The sequence below is a fragment of the Rhynchophorus ferrugineus genome, unplaced genomic scaffold (genome assembly GCF_030347505.1).
Source record: "Rhynchophorus ferrugineus isolate W39M unplaced genomic scaffold, kcgeb_rfMv2 rfM1, whole genome shotgun sequence".
NCBI lineage: Eukaryota > Metazoa > Arthropoda > Insecta > Coleoptera > Curculionidae > Rhynchophorus > Rhynchophorus ferrugineus.
The window spans coordinates 97,062,755-97,084,978 of record NW_027472580.1 but is presented as its reverse complement, the minus strand read 5'-3'; the positions used below and the strand labels follow the sequence as shown (position 1 = coordinate 97,084,978).

At 34.6% G+C, this 22,224-nt stretch overlaps 2 protein-coding genes across 6 annotated transcripts; both read left to right on the top strand.

Moving 5' to 3' along the window:
• Nucleotides 1–28: 28 nt before the first annotated feature.
• LOC143193390 (myrosinase 1) lies at nucleotides 29–5,243 on the top strand. Of its 5 annotated transcripts, none has more exons than XM_076399605.1 (9): nucleotides 29–169; nucleotides 1,031–1,102; nucleotides 1,162–1,309; nucleotides 1,368–1,488; nucleotides 1,548–1,670; nucleotides 2,214–2,397; nucleotides 2,455–2,543; nucleotides 3,194–3,723; nucleotides 3,782–5,243. In XM_076399605.1, exons 1-9 carry the CDS (start codon nucleotides 148–150, stop codon nucleotides 3,903–3,905), a joined length of 1,413 nt encoding a protein of 470 aa, XP_076255720.1. In that variant the 5' UTR covers nucleotides 29–147; the 3' UTR covers nucleotides 3,906–5,243. The 5 variants fall into 5 exon arrangements, with proteins under 5 accessions (XP_076255720.1, XP_076255710.1, XP_076255692.1 ...); XM_076399595.1 differs by having other exon boundaries at nucleotides 33–169; nucleotides 903–1,102; XM_076399577.1 differs by lacking the exon at nucleotides 29–169 and adding an exon at nucleotides 728–797 and having other exon boundaries at nucleotides 903–1,102.
• A 2,842-nt stretch (nucleotides 5,244–8,085) lies between these two features.
• tok (tolloid-like protein 1 tolkin) lies at nucleotides 8,086–20,674 on the top strand. The gene is made up of 16 exons (XM_076399546.1): nucleotides 8,086–9,481; nucleotides 12,949–13,052; nucleotides 13,108–13,388; nucleotides 13,458–13,633; nucleotides 14,085–14,223; nucleotides 14,275–14,453; nucleotides 14,514–14,741; nucleotides 14,800–14,987; nucleotides 16,444–16,597; nucleotides 16,657–16,884; nucleotides 16,937–17,330; nucleotides 18,467–18,675; nucleotides 18,733–18,938; nucleotides 19,501–19,712; nucleotides 19,770–20,070; nucleotides 20,133–20,674. Exons 1-16 carry the CDS (start codon nucleotides 9,229–9,231, stop codon nucleotides 20,271–20,273), a joined length of 3,393 nt encoding a protein of 1,130 aa, XP_076255661.1. The 5' UTR covers nucleotides 8,086–9,228; the 3' UTR covers nucleotides 20,274–20,674.
• Nucleotides 20,675–22,224: the final 1,550 nt, after the last annotated feature.

Genomic DNA, 22,224 nt, shown 5'->3' with positions numbered 1-22,224 from the left:
GACTACATATTATATGTATTTATGACTAAGAAATCTGTTGTACATACAATTGCAATAATAGTCCATATATCGTCAAAATGTATGGAATTCCAAGAGATTCAACCGTTAATACAATAATATATAGGATGCTTTACAATTTCATAACATATGAAACATTTTCATAATGAAGGTAATTAATGAAAAATATTTTAATAACAATAAGGGAATAAAAGTATTGATTGTTACATCTGCAAATCCTACTAGAATAATTTAATAAAAGTAAAAAAAGTTAAAAGCTAATAAAGTCTTTAAATAAAATAATTTTGTTCCAGTAAATTTGGTAATTTTTTCACTGGTGTTTTCATAGTCCAGATGATTTAAAATTTGTAGTAGCAGTATCGTATTCTTAAATATGTATTTCAACTGTATAAAAATCTTTGAATGTTTTTTATTTATTTTGATGCGGTTGAATATATATTTATAATATATAATATATGTTTCTTGTAGAAAACTTTCGTATAGATAAGCTTACTGCATTTTGATCATTTACTTTTTTCTTATTTTACATTAATTTAGAGTAAGGTGTTTTTGTTTTTAGATCGGTTTTTGAATCATGCATATTTATATTAAAATGTTTTCATGCAAACTTTTATTAAATAAAAATTTATCTATTGTCTTATTCCCTACTCGTATCTCTTATTTCCTGTTTCGTTATGGGAAATAAATAATAGTTATCTTTATCTTTTTTAACACTCTGCCAGATGGCGTCTTGTAGCATAACAAAGGTTATATATGCAGTTGCCGAATTATATCTTAAGGTATAAACAAAATATATATAAAATATAACATACGGTATCACTCAATGATATATATAGATCGTACATTTTGCCATTTAAATGTTTCGTAGCTCTTTTTTGTTATAGGTTAACAGTGTTGTTTCAGCGATAAATGCGACAATAATAAATATATTATATATCACTTATTTATAATATGTCAAGCAAAGTTCTTATCGTTGTTTTGTTGAATTCTATAGTCTGTTTCTCCTTGACAGTTTTACCGCCTCAACTTAAATTTGGGGCTGCCACAGCAGCTTATCAGATTGAGGGTGGTTGTGGGAAAGATGGTAATTATTGAAAAAAATAAATATCTTAGTGTATGTTTGGAGAAATTAAATATTTTCAGATAAAGGAAAAAGTATTTGGGATATATATGCTCATTCCATTCCCAGTCCCATAAAGGATCATTCTACAGGCGACGTAGCATGTAATTCTTATGATCTTTGGAAAGAAGACATAAAAATGATTAAATTCTTAAATCTGCATTTCTATCGGTGAGAGCAAGAATTTCTAATTTAGTTTTGTTTGGGCCGATTGTTAAATTTACTGTAGGTTTTCAATTTCATGGACACGTATTTTGCCTTCAGGATTTTCTAATAGAATTAATTCTAAGGGTATTGAATATTATAATAAATTGATTAACAGTCTTTTAGAAAATGGTATTGAACCAATGGTAAGTGGTTTATAATGGAGGATAGACCTACAAAAATCATGTAATTAAAATTATTTCAGATAACTTTATATCATTGGGATTTGCCACAGAATATTCAGATTTTAGGTGGTTGGACGAATTCACGTATTGTTGATTATTTTGCCGATTATGCCGCGGTAGTTTTCCGTTTTTTCGGCGACCGGGTAAGTATATTGACGGATATGTTGACTGAAATCAACAATTACAGGTATACTCTATCTAGTGCAGCAGGGTTAATTTTGAAAAAAATGTATTTATTCTCATATTTAGGACAAGATTAAGAATTTCAATAAAAAACAATTTACAGTAATCGGTTAAGACCAAGTATCAGTTTAGGTTTTAAGTTCTTGAAAGAATAATTAGCCGTGGAACAAATATTTGACATGGCAAACAGGTTTAATTTGCCAAGAGACCATGTGTTAATTTTGAGGATGTTCATGAGCTCAAAGACGTTTGTTTAGCAGAAATGGTAAATATACCATAATGTGTTGAAATGTTAAAAAAAAAATTATGCACATATGTAGAGCACAGTATAGCTCAATTTCAGGGAACATGGTCCATTCAATTTTTCACTGTTAATTGATATAAATCTATTTTCTATTTTCTATTTTAATCTTTTAGGAATTAGTAGAAACATTAAAATAGTATAGAATAGTTTTCAAGATTAATAATTATGCCTATTGTGTTACATAGTCGTTGGTCAACAGGTTAGTTCATGGATTACGATAAATGAACCATCAAGCATATGCCGGGACGTGTACGAGTATGGAAACGGAGCTCCGGGATTGGAATCTCCTGGTATCGGAACTTATATTTGTGGAAAAAATGTTCTTTTGGCGCATGCTAAAGTTTATAGAATATATCAGGAGTACTTCAAGAACACTCAGCGTGGTAATTCGTCGATTCCATATGCTAATCGCTAATGTAAAGTGTAATTAACTGTTTCAGGAAGGGTGGGCATAACTATAGATTCTATTTGGGCCGAGCCATTCGGTGAAGGCGATGAGAAGGCGTCGGACATAGAGATGCAGATGTCGGTGAGTTATTAACTTATAGTTGGGGGAAAAAGTAATTTCTATTTTACCTAGTGTGTAGAAGTCATATATCTCTAGCTACTTATTCAATAAAGTTATGTTATATTGCGTTTAAAAGATAACGACCTATACTCCATTTTAGGTATATTAAGTCATTCGTTAACTCGGTCAAAAGTTATTACATTTAAAAATTGTAGGCCTTTATCCTGATGAGTGCTTGCTCAATTGAATGTCAGTGTTTAAATTGATGTGATAGTTTTCGTTCCCGATATTTAATTTTAAAGATGAAGCTTTTCCCCGACTGGCCAATCATTGAAGAATTCAGCGAAATTAATATTTCAATTCGTAACGGTGCTACGGAATTTGACCATAAAACAGTTTTGATATGCTAAAAGATGATAAATAAGACTGGATACCAACAAAGCCTTTCACATTAATCAATATTGAAATATTCAATGATCCAATTTTACATTTGTGAATCGCTGATGAAACGGAATGAAATCTGTTCCATTTTTGAAGCGAATTTTAAGTTTTCAATAGAAATTCAATATAGAATAACTCCGCTTGGAAAATCACGAGAAAAAACGGAATTTACGTTTTCCCTAATGGATTACATGGCGTATTAATAAATTATTTTATATTATTTAATATAGTTTGGCTGGTTTGCTAATCCGATATTTTCGAAAATGGGCGATTATCCGGACATTATGAAAACAACTATAGCCAAACGGAGCTCCTATCAAAACTTTACCACGTCTAGATTACCGGCTTTTACTGACGCAGAAATCGCAATAGTACGCGGGTCCGCCGATTTTCTTGGTTTAAATCATTATCACACGTGGGCTGTGTCGAACATAAACTATTCCGTGTTGGATGTGTCGTTCGACGCCGACAAGGGCACTTATTTGCAGAAAAAAGCCGAATGGAAAGATCCCGACGTACTTCCGTGGGGTTTCCGAAAACTGCTTGTGTGGATCAAGAAACAATACGACAATCCGTTGGTATATGTCACTGAGAATGGTTTTGCAGACTCCAGCGAGTCTTTGGATGATCAACGACGCGTTTATTTTCTAGAATCGTACATTAGCGCCTTGTGCACAGCTATTCAGGAGGATGGATGTAATATTACTAGATATGCCGTTTGGAGTCTGATGGACAATATGGAATGGACCGATGGTTACACGTAAGAATAGTCATCGATAAAATCTTAACATTTTGTTACACTTTTATTTCATTTACAGAATAAAGTACGGACTGTTTCATACCAATTTTTCGAGCTCGTATAGGAATCGAACAAAGCGGTCGTCTGCGTTTTATTACAAGGGGATTTGTAGCTTGGCAGAACCATCTGTTACTGTAGTGTAACTTTTTAAACATGACGTTAATAAACAAAAAATACTATATTTATATAAAAACACTCTAAATACTATATTTATGAGATATTTCGTGGAAATACACTTGCGCAATTCGTTCCCTTTTTAAGCCAGCGTTTTTGGATGTTTCTCACTGAACTAACTTCATTGTTGTCACAATATTTTCAACAAATATTTTTCTTTTGAAAGAAGGAATTAGAACTAATAATAATAAAATAGTCAAACAAAACTGAGTTTTCTGGCGTAAATTAATTTATTTTATATCTAGGCATTGAGAATTACCAAATAGTTTAATCCGTAAATTTTCATCTGCAGGTTATTTTGACTTTTCTGCTCTGGAGAACATAAATACTTAATTCTTCTAAAATTAACATATCGAGGTCTTATCTTTTTTTGGTCCTACAAGTTATAAAAAAAAATTTTAAAAAGTTATTATGGTATGTCTATCCTTTTACTAATATTTATTTTGTAACGTTCATTTTTCATTTCATTTAGCTGTGACTTTTTGATTTATGGTATATGATGTGGTTTCAGTTATTTCAAATGAGTAACAAATGTATATTATTTAAATTTCCAAGTTTCCTCCTTAACAACCTCTATGCTCTTTTTGAAAACGTCAACTGTCATTTAATTTATTTACTAGTCGCCTAGTACCGGACCAGGCACATTCACCAAATTTTCGGCCTAGATCAAACAAATTGCTGTATTTCTGCGCCTCTTTCCATATCAACTGTGTATATTATTATTGGAAATCTTGTGTATTTATATTCATTTTCTATTTTAATGATTAATCTTTAACGATTTTATAAGTAATTCAGATTCAGTATGTTTTGTCATCCATTTCCGTCTTTTATGAAGGATAAATTAGCCTTATATAGAAAACCCTATGTCTTTAAAATTAGCACAACATAACAATAATAATTATACACAAAAATAATTAAAACTTCTTTAGAAGTCCAAGCGCTCAAATCTCACCTATCAGAATCCAGAATATGAATCTCTTTTTCTTGTTTATTTTTTATCATATAGCAACGGCGCTGCTAGATGCACTTATTCATTGTCATAAGAAAACAAATATAATTTACAACTGATAAATTAATTTGTTTTGCCGTAATGCGCATGTGATCATAGATTTTTATACTTATTTAGTGTAAAGTAATTTTTAAATTACCTTTAACATTTTTTAAATACGGGAATATGTTGATTTCCTGTGTCTGTTTTTTGCTAAATTAATTTTTCTTAACGGTTGAGCCATAATCTAGGATCGCGTATGCGTATTATATAGTTTTTATTTTTTTATGTATATTTCTAAATAAAATTTGCAAAATTTTGTATTGTCTTTCCATGTTTTCTTAACGACGTGCTAATGGTAATTAACTAATGAGAACTTGTATTAAGTAATTGAGTAATTTTTCTTCTCTGTCCATTTTCTTGAGCGGTTCCTTCTAAGCGGTAAGATTTCACAACAACAATTGCTATTTTGGATTAAAATGATAGAAGCAAAAACTAATAGTAGTGCGTAAATGTTACTCGTGGTAGACAAATGAGACATTAAGGAGTTCGACAATGTACATAAATAAAATAATTAAATAAAAACAATTCTTAATTCAATAATATTAAATATATATTATATTAACACGGGTAATATAATATGCATATGTAAAACATCTGTATCCAATATAAACAAGCTAGTGTCACTAGAGCTTTCACTAATTTTAGCGCCAAGGCAAAAATGCCGGCATTCTGCTGATTGGATTCTATCTTTCGATCGCTTATAAATGGTAACGTCGCAAAATAAAGTGGAAGCTACCGAATGCCACCTGGGCGTTACTGAGAGTAGCTAGTACTCAGCACTATCATTGGCGAGCTCAGTTATAATCCCGAATATAAGCTATAGAAGTTGTTTTTTTCACTAAATTGGCTTTTGAATAATATTATTGAATAGTTTGTAAATCATTTAAGGCAATAAAAGTGAGGAAAATAAATTCTGAAATAGGATATATCTCTTAGGACTAGACGACCCCTTTAAGACAATATAAATATTCTAATTAGAAATATTTTTTACCATGGCCTTTCATTTTATTTGAACTGATTTACTTAAAAATTAATGATTTTGTAATTTATTCATTCTCCTTTTTTAAATAAAGTCTTAGAAATAACTAAAATGTCACAAAAATTCTTGTTTCACAATGCCACAAGTCTGTCACTGGTTCCTCTAAAGTAGCGGCATTCTTGATCCAAATGTTTGCAGTGTTAATCTTTCATTTTTAACTTTCATTTTCATCCAATCGTAGCTTATCTCATTTGTATTTTAATTCCTTTTTTCACACTTTTAAAATGTCCTTAAATATGTTTTTTTTCCTTTTAAACTAAATTTCACAATATGTTTGTGCATAAAACAGCCTCTTGATGGGAAAGGGTTGTCGGAATAGAATCTAGTTGCTTGCTGTGGTATCGAAACTGTTATTTCTACGCTACTGAAAGGGGGCAGGTAGGCGGCCGACGGACTGACCGTTAAAGGGCAGTAAATTGTTAATTAGCGGCCCGGTCTATCTCATAATTGCCATAGCGAGGTGCTCGTAATGATGTTTAAGCAGGTGTCATCTGCATATTACTGGTAAGTCAGAGGCGTCTACGCAGTGTACCAGATGTGTCGATAATTACTTTCAGATTTTTGAACAGATTGTTTGAAAACTTATTTCTTAACGGTATTTGTGAGAGCATGGTTCAGCCACAACATATGTGAAACGTGGTTTAGACAATTCAAATGTGGTGATTTCAATTTTCAGTGAGTAGCAATTTGTAGACGATTATAAGCGATCGGAGAGATCCAAAAGATGGAAAGATGATGGATGCCACATGTTTTGAATGACAGGTAATTAGAAACTTGTGGACCAAATGCTGCTTCAACAGTATAAAAGTCATTGTTGTATTGAATAATAAGAGATGATGAAAAATTGATTTATTTCAAAAATTCTAAACGAAAAAGAGTGCCTGGCATTTTATTTTAATAAATACATAACATGTATAGTTATGTCTTGAATATAAATAAAATCTGTTGAAGACAGCATATATAAATAAAGATATACAATCATTCTAGTCCTTCCAATGAAACAGACAACACACATCATAGATGACGTTGAATGTACTGCCAAATGCAGTTTGTAAAGATGTAAAATTTATTTTAAAATCGGAGCGGATTTCTCCTTCTCATTTTATCCTAGTTAAAAACAGAATACAGAGACTATATGTATTCTATCTGTATTATATGGTTAAAAAGACAGGATGCTGTCTAGTGTATCGAAACATGTAACCAAACCAGTCTATAAAATTCGATTTGTGTACTGGTCGACCCTGTTGTCAAATATCTACAAACTTCTTAACTTTTTAAAAATATTAGTGTTAATAATTAGAGATTTCAATCTGGTAAATGTTGTAAAGCAATCTTCATTGCTTCATATTGCTTCAGTTATATTAAAGGTATGTATGATAAAGAAATGTACTTCATTTGGTGGTCGATATAGAAAGCCTGAAAGCCAGAAACTTCTTGTAAGGAAAGGAAGGAAAGGTTTGCTTTCTGTATATCTGGTTACACAGCACTTCTTTGAACTTCTTGAAAAATGCGTTTTAACGGACTAATTTTGATTATAATTTGTCACGAACGCATAAAAAAATTCCAAACGTACTCTTGTTTATGTTTTGCATACAGGAAATATTACCAAAAACAAATAAACAACAAAACGACCATATAAATGAAATGTTAAATCGTTCATTCCAAACCTTGAATCACTCCAAACCTTCGCGGGCCTTAGCAGACCGATTCAAACAAACCAATAAAAGTCATTTAGATATTGGTCGTCGCAAAAGATTTCTTCAAATTTCCTATGAAGTTAAATAATTGTTTACTCTGACGATAGTATAACCGTTTAGTGGTTCCTAAATGGTTAAATTTGGGTATTCGACGACATACATCAAAAATAGAGATAAAACTAAAACGATGAATGATTGTAAATCCCGGGGAGCGAAGATCATGCGCGCCAACAGAAAAACAAATAATAAAGAACTGCCGTTGAAGAGAGACGAGAGCGATTACCGATTATCCTACGCCCCTGCGTATCGCACTGCCCGCCCGTAAGTTCAGAATGCGTGCCTCCAATATGATGCCAGTCAGTCATAAAATTCAGTCAGGTCGGGAGGGAAGCTGTGCGGCGCGCTCTCAGACGTCGGCCACCGCGAGCCGCGTACTTCGAACATGACAGACGGTCCCTAGACACCGAGAAGAGCCCGCACCTCTTTCAGGTAATTTCCCGCATTTAAATCGGCGCCTGATCAGTTTCGAAACATCTCCGACGCTTCTTCTCGACCATCAAACCGCAACGGCCGTTATTGTTTTGTCGTTATCAAGCGAAGCAAATGTTCGGAATGAGTCCCCCATCCGTCCGCTCGCTTATATAATAAAAATAATTCGCTTAAACAAGTAATAGTGTCCGTTTAAAGTGTTTTGGGTCAACGATATCGCCGTCGAAAATTAAAAAACCCGACACGGTTTGATACAATTGTGAGCCATTCGTTTTCCTCTCCGCTATTTATAAGACGTCGGTGGGTGTAGTCTCCGTACTGCCGCTCAATTTATTTATAGTATCGACGGTACCTTAATCCGATCATCTTAATCACTCCTTTGCAACAATCAGCAGCGGCAGCAGTCGGGCTCTTTTGGGTTCTTCTTGTTACGGTAATTATCTGTAAAGTTTTCATTCTCCCATCCGCGGAATTCGTCAGCACGACAACTCAGTAGGTACCCCGTGTTTAATCGGGCCGTTTGGTTTTACCTCCCGATTCGTTTCGCGGCACTAACTGCATAGGGAAACCGAAACTTCGAGAGAAAGTTTTCGGACCGACCCGGTATTTCCGGGAAGGATTTGTCTTCGCAGAACTGATATCGAGGTCCCCAATTGACCCTTCCCAACATTTGGAGTTGTTTTTCTGATTGTACGATCAGTAATTAACAAGCGGTTCCGATGCATCTTTGTACTGGACGGAGCGACGTATTTTCGGTTGCCTATCGCGATAGTTGACTATTCGAAAATCGGGGACTGTGTTTGGTGCTGTATCTCGTGTTTTTGTTAGATTTTGCCAGGATTGAGCATCGAAAAAGACCGTATTCACATTGCGCGACGAGCCTTTAACGTGGCCGTTGTAGGATGTTTGTGGCAAGCCGTAGTAGATACGATGTCAGCGTTTGAAGAAAACCACCCGTCGACCGCGCTGGCAAACGAACAAATCGACGGCGATAAGGCAGTCGCGTATTTCGAACAATGAGGAGTCGCGACAGCTCCGTTTCTTCCATGGCAAAATGGGAACGGTACTGCGGCGAAGGAATGATGAGTCTACGGCTGTCGCACTTCGGTATCTGGCTACTGTGGCTGCTCTGCGGTCTGTCCCTGGGCACGTGTGTGCACACGTCTGGGAGAAATAACAGCCATCACCGGTATACGACAGAGGAGCTGCTGCACAAAGCGTTTCCGGTCAAAACGTCCGCCGATCTGTATTTGGACCCGTGCAAGGCAGGTAAGTCGCACGATGTTTTCTCGTTATGTTATCAGCGCGTCAACGTCGAAGGTCAAGTGTCGATCTCGCCTGTGTCCATTCAACTTGAATGTTGAATGGCGCAGCTGTGGGCTGTTTATGCGTGCCCTGTCTCGCTCCAAGCAATCCAAAAGTGTGTACCCTTTATATTAAATAGTCTCGAATTAATAACGCGGCGTTTCGACGACCTAAACATGACAAACTTCGCAGAGTTGTTATTTGTAAAGATTAGGGCGTCGTGAGGGGCTAATTCCGAAAGTTTAATGACGCAGTCAGCGGCTTTAAACCCTTCAGTTGACAAAAAGGGGATGAGCGACCAGCGGCGGAGAACATTTTACGACCGACTATTATAGACTCTCGTCACACTCTGATTGCATAGAATTATAATACATAGAAGATCGCCCATATAAAAGGTCGTGACTTTTGCGCTTCGGTACCATCAGATAGCGTGACAAGCGGGAATATAAAAATAAGCGGGAAATTAAAAAAATGAAACATTTGTATTCATAAAAATATACATAACAATATAATATAAATACTGCTTAACATTTGAAAACTAAATTCTTTCAAAAAACATTTTTCATTAGTCCAATAATATGTTTTAAAATATTAACTGTAGTGTATATAAATCATATTGCTTTCTAATTACAAAATTATAAGTAAAATTGTCCCTATTTAATCCTAGTGGTTTCTCTCATCCTCCTATACAAACAACATTTAATTATTATTACCACATTTGCACTTAGTTCTTGGTCTTTTTAGTATTGTACTGTCAGGTTCCTATCTGCCTGAAATTGAAGGTGCAGTTTCGTCTGTTCAAAATAATCTGTAGAGGAACACATGTTATAATTTTCACTTTGCACATTTCTTAATTAGCATTTCTTTTGAAAAAAATATTTCTACTTGAAATTATTTTTGAAGATCCCAATGTTGAACTTATATGGCTATATTTTCTTTCTCGACAGGTTAAGGTAAAAATCTGTGAATAAACAAATGTTATATTTCAATTCAATTATATACATTTATCCTGGTTAAGCAGTATATATCTGGAATGATCAACGTTTGGACCTATAATCATCTGGTCTAAAATGATCCAAGAACAACCTTCCTGTACTTATGTAGGACCTTAGAATTTACTTTCAAGACTATTTCTGGGCTAGAGCAGGTTCCTTTAGTAAAAAATTCACGCAATTTTAACCTTCACGTCACGAAACACAATATTTTTGTTTTGTTTTTACATTTAAACAAATAATTTTTACCTCAAATATTATTAAAATGGCGTTATAAAAACAAATTTTAAATTATAAGTTAAAACAATATATAAAATAGAAGCAAACCAAATCAATCAAAGATATCCTATAAAATTTCAAACCAAAAGTAATAACTCTATCAATTATTTTTTTCCTTTTATTCCTACAGTCCTCCCTTGGTTTCGAATCGCAAAACTTTGGCATGAGGGCTCTCCTTTAACTTCTAAGTATTTTTCTTTCTATGTCTGGCATGGAGCAGAGTGTTTGTTTTTATTTATTGCACGCAAATACGACAAGTCACATTATCAACATATGTTGGAAATTGTTGTGAAGTTATCAACCATTATCTAGAAAACCTGTTTGTTGTTTAGCTTCGACAAGCGACCGATACTGTTGATGACAACAAAATAATGAAACGTTGACATTAATGGACATTGTTTGATCGTTATATCGTTAAACAAGCTAGCTGGAATTGATAATGAATTACGGAAAATTTTTCGTACGACCAGACGGGCACGCCACTGAGTCGAGAATTTTAGAACTCATTACCCTGTTTCCCTTATATAGTGAATTGGCTTACAATTTTGGTAATAAACTACAGTTTTATCTCATAATTCCACCTTCAGAAGGATTATATATCAGTCTAGTCAGTCGGGGGATACACGAGAAACGCGTCTCTGGCAAAAGACACGCTACACAAACTGAAAATGCGAATGCCGCTTAATTTATTAACCATTTTTTATCCGACTCGTTAACAAGAATAATACCGCCTATAATTTCTTCAGGCTTTTTAATTATCACCAAACAATTCTATCATTATTTCTGACCTCAGGGACTTCCCGTTGACCCCATGTTTGGGTGCATGCATCTAAGTGATATCTGAACAGTGGATAGGCGAGAATTTGAGATGGTACTAATATCATAATGTCTTGTAAGCTGGTTCGCCCGAAAAAACATATGCCTAAGATACATAATATTCGTTATTTTAAACCGAACAATACAAAGAAAAAATATAATATAGATATTTATCATTAAAATAATATTTGATATGAATAAAATTGTCAAATAAAAACAATAAGATATATTTTATTTAACATTATAGTAGTGATTTACAAACATGCTATTTTTCAAATATGCCTGAATGCTGTGAATCGATATTAATTATATTCTTATTTTTAGTTGTTTCAACTCTCTTATGGGCTAATAATCACACTTATTCGGTAATTGTCAGCAAATCATCCTACGAATACAGTAGCTTTTGAATTGTCACCCTAGCGTGCCTTTTTGATTCATTTCTTTTTAATAAATTATGATTCAGTAACTTCAGCAATTCAATAATAGGGAATCATTGATAATTTAAAGAGCATTTAAAACGTTTGGTCAACAAGCATAATTTAAAAAATAGTATATGATTGAATTGTCAAAGAAGTATCAACAAAATTCCCATGTCCACTTTAAATCAAGCCACTTTGGCCGAATTTTCGTGTTGTCTATGGTTAGTTAAATGCATTCCGCTGCGAAAATTACAATTAATTACACGAATCATTGATTTTGGGCTTTGGGCGCAACTGAATTTATTTATCGTCTGCGGATATTAACTCGCTATTACGCAGAGGACCAATTTAAACATACTCCAATGCGACACTCATTTAATTGAACAAAATCACAGCCCTTCATAATAAACGCCTCGTTGTAAATGTGCGTTATTGGCGAGTAGTTATGACAATGGAAGTAATATCGAATTTGTTATAAACAGTTCCAGTTAACTCTGATAATATTATTTTAGTCCGAGGTCTAGTGATAAACTATAGCATTTTACTTAAGCCGAATTTGTTCTGCGAAACTTTGACAGATAAGAGGTAGAATATGTCAAAGTAAAAATTGATGTACTATAAATTGAAATGGACTAGCAGGATAGGCTTATTGAAAATATAATATATCGATATTTTTTAGGCCAAGTATTTTCTGATTACAAATGCATTGTTTTCTTGACATTACTCTGTTTATCTATACTACATGTGCTACCTGCTTTCGGTCAAGAACACTGTGAACGACATAATACATTAATAGACAAATTAAGGTTTTATAAAATAATATTCACAGGATCTGTGACTATTTCTTTTTTGATGTACGGTATATATTTAGGCTTATATAGTTTTTGTTTTTCATGGCCATCTAATGATATTTATCTTGGGTTAGGACATTTTTTAGGAGATATAGCGCTGTCAGAGGAAGAAATTAATCATCAGTCTACACTGAAACATACTTCGCTGCAAAAAGAAGTTGAAAGATATAAGCAAGAGGTGAAAATCGATTGGGAGATCGTTTTTTTTTGGTATAAAGTTTGTTGTTTTATAGGTCCTTGAAGGTCTTCAAATCGAAGAAGAAGGTCTCACAGATTACGTTAGGAAAAAGACGAAACATCCCGGTAATATTGATTACGGACATTCCAATGATGCCTATGTAAACCTTAGATCTGCACAGAAACCTCTAAAAGCTCTCCGTTTTAACACAAAAGCTTTAACGAGGAACGAAGACAGCCGTAATGGTTTATCGAAAGCGAATCAAAAGAAAACCGACGATAGGCTGCTTAAACGGAAGAAAAGACATCAAAAGCAATGGAGTTACCGGCAAAATAGGTGTGTTATCACGAAATATGCTGTGTTCTGATTATTAAAAAGTTATTAGTCGTCCTTTTTGGGTTGCAGGCATCTTTCAGGTCATTTGCTACATTCTCAGGAAACCCCTATACACGAGTTTGAACCTCATTTTGATCTGAAACGTAAAAATAGCGATGATCTCCGAATTTTGAGAAGAACCACGAGAGCAGCTACCGCTAGAAAGGAGAGAGTGTGGGATTATGGTGTAATTCCGTATGAAATTGGTGAGTGCCACATAAACGATTTTATTAGATCCATTCCTAAGTAATCCGCGTTTTTTAAATTGCATTTTTTTGGGTTCTGAAGGCTGGGTAGGGCCAGATCAGTTTATTAAATTGTCAAATCATTATAGGTTGATCGATGACAGCCCAATAAGTTTAAAGTAGGTATAGCACTCGGATTATCAGATTTAATAAAAAAACCAAAAGTTGTTATTGTTAAGTCTGTATGTATCCAGTAAAATAATATATAAAGGCCAAATAAAGGTTTTTTTGTTTCATAGTCTGAAAACTCATAAAAAATGTAAAGTGATCCAAATGATTTGGATAAGAAGTTCTATATTTTAATTTTGTGTTACTTTATTTGTTTTGAAAAAACCGTATATTATTTTTTCACACATATTAAACTGTATTTAGTATCACTAATCAATAAAGATCACCTACTTTCATCTTTCAGATGGTAATTTTAGTGGGCTCCATAAGGCATTGTTCAAGCAAGCTATGAGGCATTGGGAGAATTTTACCTGCGTAAAATTTGTAGAGAGAAACAGAGACGAGCATCAAAACTACATTATTTTTACCGAAAGACCGTGCGGGTATGATATCAATTAGGCTGTTGAAAGGACTCGGACCACAATTTATTTTAGGTGTTGTTCTTTTGTGGGAAAGCGCGGAAACGGTGGTCAGGCCATCAGCATCGGCAAGAATTGCGACAAGTTTGGCATTGTCGTGCACGAACTGGGGCACGTGGTGGGTTTTTGGCACGAGCACACGCGACCCGACCGGGATAATCACGTGAATATCATTAGGGACAACATCATGAGCGGTAAGCGTAAGGAAGTTAACGTCTGTCGATTTTCGATTGACACGTTTATTTATCTCGAAGGTCAAGAATACAATTTCAACAAATTGAACGAGGAAGAGGTGAACTCGCTGGGCTTAACGTACGACTACGATTCCATTATGCATTATGCTAGGAATACATTTTCAAAGGGAACCTTCCTGGATACCATCCAGCCAGTGGATATGCCGGGCAGAAAACCGGAGATTGGTCAGCGAATTCGCTTGAGCGAAGGCGACATAGCTCAAACCAATCTGTTATACAAATGCCCAAGTGAGAGACGAAAAGCAGGCAATCTACTGTCGTAACAATCGTTTTTGTGTTTTCACAGAGTGCGGAAGAACTTACCAAATGAACTCAGCTACATTTTCGGCTCCTCTCTTTACCGGTAGCAAGATACCGGATGAAGGCGTCAAATGTGAGTGGCGCATCACCGCAACCCACGGCGAGAAGATTGTTTTGAATATTACTGGGTTCGACATCGAAAAATCGCCAGATTGCAAGGAAGACTACTTGGAGGTAAGTGTGTGCTCAAACTGTTCTGTTCATCTTAGTAGCCACGGAGCCGTGGTTTCTGGTATGTTGCGTGTTTATTTAATTGTTGTGCTTATACAGTGACTATTTCCAAATCATTTTAACGTTGTTACAAAACCCAACGCCATTATGAAGTGGACAAATAACTTTGAAAGAACATAACTGTTGCGACGCAGCAATATTTTAATTATATTTCTTATTCTATAGTATTTAGTTCCTTCTGAAAATATATTTTTTTTGTTTGTATGTAGACAATCTAGGGGTATAATTTATTATCAGTATAGATAAACTTTAAAACAACTTATTATGTAACAAAATTAGGTGCGAAACGAAACTTATATTGAACAAGATGAATGAAAAAGAAACAAGGAAACAATGCATGTAGGGCGAAAAGGAAAGGCAGGTACTCGATACCATGGGAGTGTAAAATCATAGAAGAGGAAAAAGTAGATTGAAATTTTAATTTGATGAAAAATCTTCGATTGTGACGATAAACATACAAATATGAAGAATTGCGTTGACATTGAAAAGTTTGGAAACGTGAATCTCTGTGTACGTTCTCTAACAAAAAAAAGTCGCGATTGCATCCGTCATTCCCTCTCAGAAATGCTAACAAATTAGGCTACACATAAGGGGTGTCTGATCCAAGCTTTTGTATCACCTGCAATAAACCCGAGGGAAGGGCATCAGGGACAAAATGCGATGTCTTCATCAAATGAATGGTCTCCGTTCAAATAGTAAGAATTTTAGCATACATACAATCTTCTTACCATAAACAGAATACCATAAAAACCAGCTCTTGCCATTTGCTAAACATGCGTTTTTAGAATACCAGACAGTTCAATTCGCAATGTAAACGCACTTGGACGGTTGAGTCTTCATTTCAATGAGGTACTATGTTTTTGGATAAAATGTCACTCTTATTTTTGAACGAATATCGAAATGTACTGCTTTTTATACATTAGTGGTATATTGGCATTACCACGGTACCAGAAACCTAACCAGTTTCAACGCCAAAACAAATATAGCGACATTTTGTGGAATAGATTCTCTTCATCGCTTATAAATGGCAGCGTCGCAATATCATGTCGCAAACTACTGATTCTCAACTTGGCGTCACTCAGAGTAGCCACTACTCGCTGGAGTTTGGGGCTCACATTAAATATTAATATTTAATATTTTTCATATAAATAGAGCATCAACGAATTTATTATATAATGATTGATGAAATAATTTTGAACTAACGGCAGGAATATTTCAAATTATTTATTAAATATTCATATTAATATTTAAAAAATCTATGAAGTCAGTTAATCCTAATCAAGTATAAAGTGGTCATAGGTGAATGTGATGTTAATGTAATTATAAAAACATGATAAAACAATGCTTTCTGACTATCATTAAGTTTTAATATAATTTAAATATATTTCCTTGTTACTAGGTCCGAGATGGTTACTGGCATAAATCTGCTATACTGGGAGTTTTTTGCGGCACGGGTCTAATTCCACCAATCATATCGACGGGCAGTCGACTGTTAGTTACATACGTGGCAAGAAAACCCATGGGCCATCGCGGATTTACTATTAGCTACGAAGGTAGGCCGTCTTGTATTTTAAGTTTCAAACATCGAATCGAATTGTTATGTCATTTTCAGCCGTTTGTGGAGGAGACTTTTACATAGATTCAGAGGGTCATCTGGAGTCTCCCAACTACCCCGAAGAGTATCAGCCAAACAAAGAGTGCATCTGGCGCATTACCGTACCGGAAAATTTCCAGGTGGCGTTGAAATTTCAAAGTTTTGACGTCGAGAATCACGACAATTGCGTGTACGATTACGTTGAAATTCGAGACGGCATCACGCTGGATTCTCCAATAATTAAAGGTGATAATTCTCAAAAAATAACGTTATATATTCATTATATTTGTATTTTCAGTTCACTGCGGTCACAAGGTTCCCACCGATATTATTTCCACTTCCAATCGAATGTTGGTGAAGTTTGTATCAGACGGTTCAGTACAAAAGGGTGGATTTTCGGCTACCATCATGAAGGAATACGACGAGTGTTCTAAGGTCGATCACGGGTGCGCGCAGGAATGCGTTAATACATTAGGCAGTTACGTGTGCACCTGCAGACTCGGTTACGAGCTGCATTCAGACGGCAAGAACTGCGAGGACGCGTGCGGCGGTGTCTTTGAAGTAACCAACGGCACCATCACCTCACCATCGTTCCCGCACCTTTATCCTTTCAACAAGAACTGCGTGTGGGAAATTGTAGCCGAGCCTCAGCACAAAATTACCTTGAATTTCACTCATTTTGATTTGGAAGGGTGAGACCCGTTTAATATTTGTTTAACACATCGTTCAATAAGTCCCATATCTAATTAATATAACAACAATTTTTTGAAGAATTCACTTTGTTCAACGCTCCTTCAATTTTTATATTTTTTTGTAAGGCAAAGTTTTTTTTTCTATTTTTGAACCATTTAGCTGAGGCCATTGTTTCACTTTGAAAAACTTAACTCAAAATAAAATCAAACTTGTATCAATAGATACCTACTATATTGCTCAAATTTACAAATATACCAGTCGTTTTTTTGACTATGTAACTTTAAACAATATGAATTAAAGCTTTTAAGTAAGGTAGTGAAAACATTAGTTTTCATTAATGTTTATAGATAAAAGATGCAAAAAGAAAATTTCAAATATCGTATATTTCAATATGGAAGTACACACTATTTATATACATATATTTAATTATGTATAATATTCACATATTATTAGTGTATTTCCTTTGTATTTGGGTTTTTTTTCACACCACCAATGTGATCTAAATATGCCTGATATGTTTCTATTCTCCTTCTGTAATTTATCTAGTAGCATCTATACACTGTTATATACTCCAAACATATACAATATTATATGCAAGTGTCATTATCTATTCCTTACATATTCTTATCAAATGTACATGCTAACATATCATATTTTTTAATAACCACTAGGAACAATGGCACCAATATATATACAAAATTAACATATCTTTCAAACAATGTTTGATAACTAATTACATTTTACATTATTTGCCATTATGTGAGCTTTGAAAATTATCCCACCCTAATAAATTTGTTGATGTTGTCACATCTAGAATATATCATAATTTTTACTTATATTTTCGATTTTACACTTCTTATACCAGTAATATATATTATAGTGTGTTATATACTTATTGGACCTAATATATATTAATACACTCCGTTTGTCGTTTGTCAATAATTTCTTGCATTAACGGTAAACTAAGTAGTGTCTTGTTATTTTTCTGAATTTCATAAAATTGAATGATTGACTGAATTCATTCACAGAGCGAGTCAATCATATAGGACGTCTTATTAACTGTCTTGTATATATATATATCAGGCATGCAACTTATTGACGATGACATTTTAATTTGTGGTGGGTTTTGTCTTAGGAATAGCAATCCCCAGCAGCAGCAGCAGTGTGAGTACGATAGGGTAGACGTATTTAGTAAGTTAAAGGAGGGCCGATTAAAGAAACACGGTTCCTATTGCGGCTCCAAGGCGCCGGCTCTCATCACGTCTGAGGCAAACGTGATGAGGGTCGTGTTTTACTCCGATACCAGCGTGCAAAAAACTGGATTCGCAGCTGTTTTCTTTGTTGGTGAGTAAACAAGATGGAGCGAGTGCTGGCTCGGCAATTAACGGTTGTATTTTACAGACATGGATGAGTGTGCCATTAATCATGGCAACTGCCAACACGAGTGTCTAAATACTTTAGGATCGTACGTTTGCGCCTGCCATAACGGTTACACTTTGCATGAAAACGGAAGAGATTGCAAGGAAGGCGGTTGCAAGTACGAAATATCCATGCCTTTCGGCACACTCGGCAGTCCGAACTATCCTGACTATTATCCGTCCAGAAAGGTAACATTATATTGTTTAGTTTATATATGTGTTGATAAAATTTTCAATAGAGTTAGGTGTCAATTGAGAGATAGTGGAAGGCATCTTGTTTTGATATTTCTGTTTACTGTGTATCCAAAAATGATCATGAAAATATGGTGCGTAGTCATAGATGTAAGAGTAACAATTTATGTGACTTGCATCAGTAATTGTACAGTGATTAAAAATTAGTAACGTTTTTAGAATAAAACGCCTTATTTGTTTGGATATGACGCATCTATACCAACCATCAATTCCCGTCCATCAACAATCCAGCCTTTAAAACAGCTTTTGAATTCGATTTCATGAGTCGCCTAAAAGCGTTTTTTTTTTAAATTTAATAGTATTTAAAATTTATATAAATAAATTCCCCTTAAAAAATACGAGAAAAACCGAAATTACTTTTCGCCCTAATACAATATTTTCAAAACGTAAACGATATTATATTTACGTAAGTTTTAATTTTTTTAACTCTTCTTCCCACTCTCAAAATTTTTCTAGTAATTGTTTACATGCAGAATTTCTAGCATGATATTTTTTCTAGGACTGTGTATGGCACTTTAGCACTACCCCAGGTCACCGGGTCCGAATAGTATTCCAGTTTTTTGAACTGGAACCGCATCAAGAATGTGCATACGATCATGTCGACTTTTACGATGGATCATCGCCAGAGGCACCATCGCTGGGCCGATTTTGTGGCTCCAAGCTGCCTCCATGGATTGTCGCTAGCGGAAATCAATTATACATGACTTTCAGGTGGTGTTTAATTGACAGCTTTTGCTTTCAATATCAGTGATGTCGTTTGTATTACAGATCGGATGCCAGTGTGCAAAGAAACGGGTTCTGGGCGAGTCACTCCACCGTGTGCGGAGGCATGTTACAAGCAACACCGGATAAACGTCATATTTATTCCCATGCCAAGTTCGGAAGTACCGATTATGATCAACGAGCCGACTGTGATTGGACTATTGAAGCGCCGACCGGATACAACGTTCGATTATCGTTTCTTACCTTCGATGTAGAAGAGGAGAAAGATTGTGGCTATGATTACGTCGAGATTTTCAGCGGTCTTGATTCCAGTGGACCGTCGTATGGGAAATTTTGCGGAAATAAGGTGAGATTTGTCATTGCCTTTATATTTATGTGAGTGTGTAATGCTATTTATGTACTTTTTAGAGACCATTCGACATCATTTCTACGCATGAAGCACTGTTGGTCAGATTCCGCTCCGACGACACCATCCCCCGCAAGGGTTTCAGTCTAGTTTATGAGTCCGTTGAGCGATCTTTTACCGACGAAGAAGAAGAGGAGGTTTAAGGTTTTTCCAGATTATGATCTTGTTTGAAGAAATTCGACAAAGGGTTGGTTGTTTCCTGCTACGCCCGCCCGAGAATAAATCGAACGTAGAATTTCGTTGCTTGTTGTCTAGATGTCGCCACGTGAATATCAGTGTGTATATTAGTTTCTCTTGTTGTGGTGTAACGTGTTCGTTTTTTTTGACAATAGTGTTTACCGATTAGTTTAAACAGTTGCGAGATTGAGCTCTGTGCTTGTATTTATTGATTTCCTTGCGCTCGATATCTAGTACTTAAGTGAGGAGCTTTTTATGTGTATTTAGAGCTTAAATGAATGCTAATTTATTAAGTCGTTGTATATATATAAATACGTAGTTGTTTTATTTTTTTTGTGTATCAACAAATAAAGTCGTGAGATCTTGATTTTTGAGTATTCTTTCAACAACAATTATACGAAATTTGATATTACAATTGAGCAGTTTTGTGAGAAAATGTAATAAATATAATTATTGAACATTTTGTTTAATTATGAAACAGTATTATATAAGCTTTTGTGTTACTTTGGATAATTCTAAAATTGTTGAAATTATGGGGGAACAAAGATAGGTTAAGACAGAACAATATTATAAGCGGTGGACATATGAAAAACATTTAATTCTAAATGAAAATTGAAAATAAGATACATTGATCTCTTTGCAGAAGAGCAGAGTTTTCTCACTTTTTAGATTTGGCAAACATAAAGATAGAGAAATATAGGGAAAGACACATACAGGCATGCCAGTAATCAGGAGGGGTTAGGCCAGATGTCTTCTGGGAGGTTCTCTCAGTTGATTACATAGTGGTTCGGAGACAACGTTAAGAGGTTGACGTAACTAAAACCCGTTTACATAATAATACACAATTTGAACTTGTTGCTATTCTGTTTTCTGAACAGACAGGATTTTTAAAATATTTTTTATACTTTGCTTGGGTGTCTCTCCGTTTTCACTATGGATCGAGACAATTTGCAACAATTTCCACAATTTTCAACATAATGTAGGGTTTCTACTCGCTTTTCCTTTCACAGCTTTGCTGAGTTAATGTAGTTTGAGCTCAAATTTTAACTATGTAATGCAATAACTGTCAACTTTTTTCAACCTTTAATTATGTTATACTAAATAATATAAAACTCGCCGATTTGTATTAGTTTTTGATAACAATGTCTCTTCATTGGAAAACATCCCTTAGTAATGTTTTAATATAATGTCTTTTAGCTCTTCCGTTATTTTATTTTATATTTTGAGAAATAGATGACTCCTGAAGTAAATATTTAGTTGACTAATGTTTGAATATTTTTTCTTGCATGGAGATATGGTTAGTCTTCATCGTTTTTACATAAGATTGAATGGGGTCAAGTTGATACATCCCCCGTATAACTCGGATCTTGTCCCATCCGAAGTTCTACAATAGTTATTACTAGTATTTAATTAAGTTGAAATGAATATATCATCTTTGGAAAATATGAAAATACCGAAATAACTTTTTCACCGTCTATAATTTATATGTGCAATTAGTGAGGGAAATATCTCAAATCAAGTATTAAATCTTATACGAAATAGTACATTACGGAAGTATAACATAATAACGAAGGAACATTCTCGGTTCTTAGTTTTTCTTAGGAGTTCATTAGCAACAAAAACCGATTTTCGATTTGAGCCAATAAATAACAACCAGAAGGAATAAAAATGTTGCACATTTGGTCACTGGTGCAAAATTTATTTTACACTCGGTTGTGAATACAGTTGTAACAAACTTTCATGCTGCCAGCTAAACTTTGACTATAAATTTAAATCAGCCCGACAAACTTTTTTTCAGATAAGGATACGTTCCTGGAATGGGCCTGTTCGCGTTGACACTTTCGCTCTTCGTTTATTTTATTAGCGAGCTCTTTTGGTTTATTGCTTTACAAATTCGTATACGTGAGTAGCTATGTT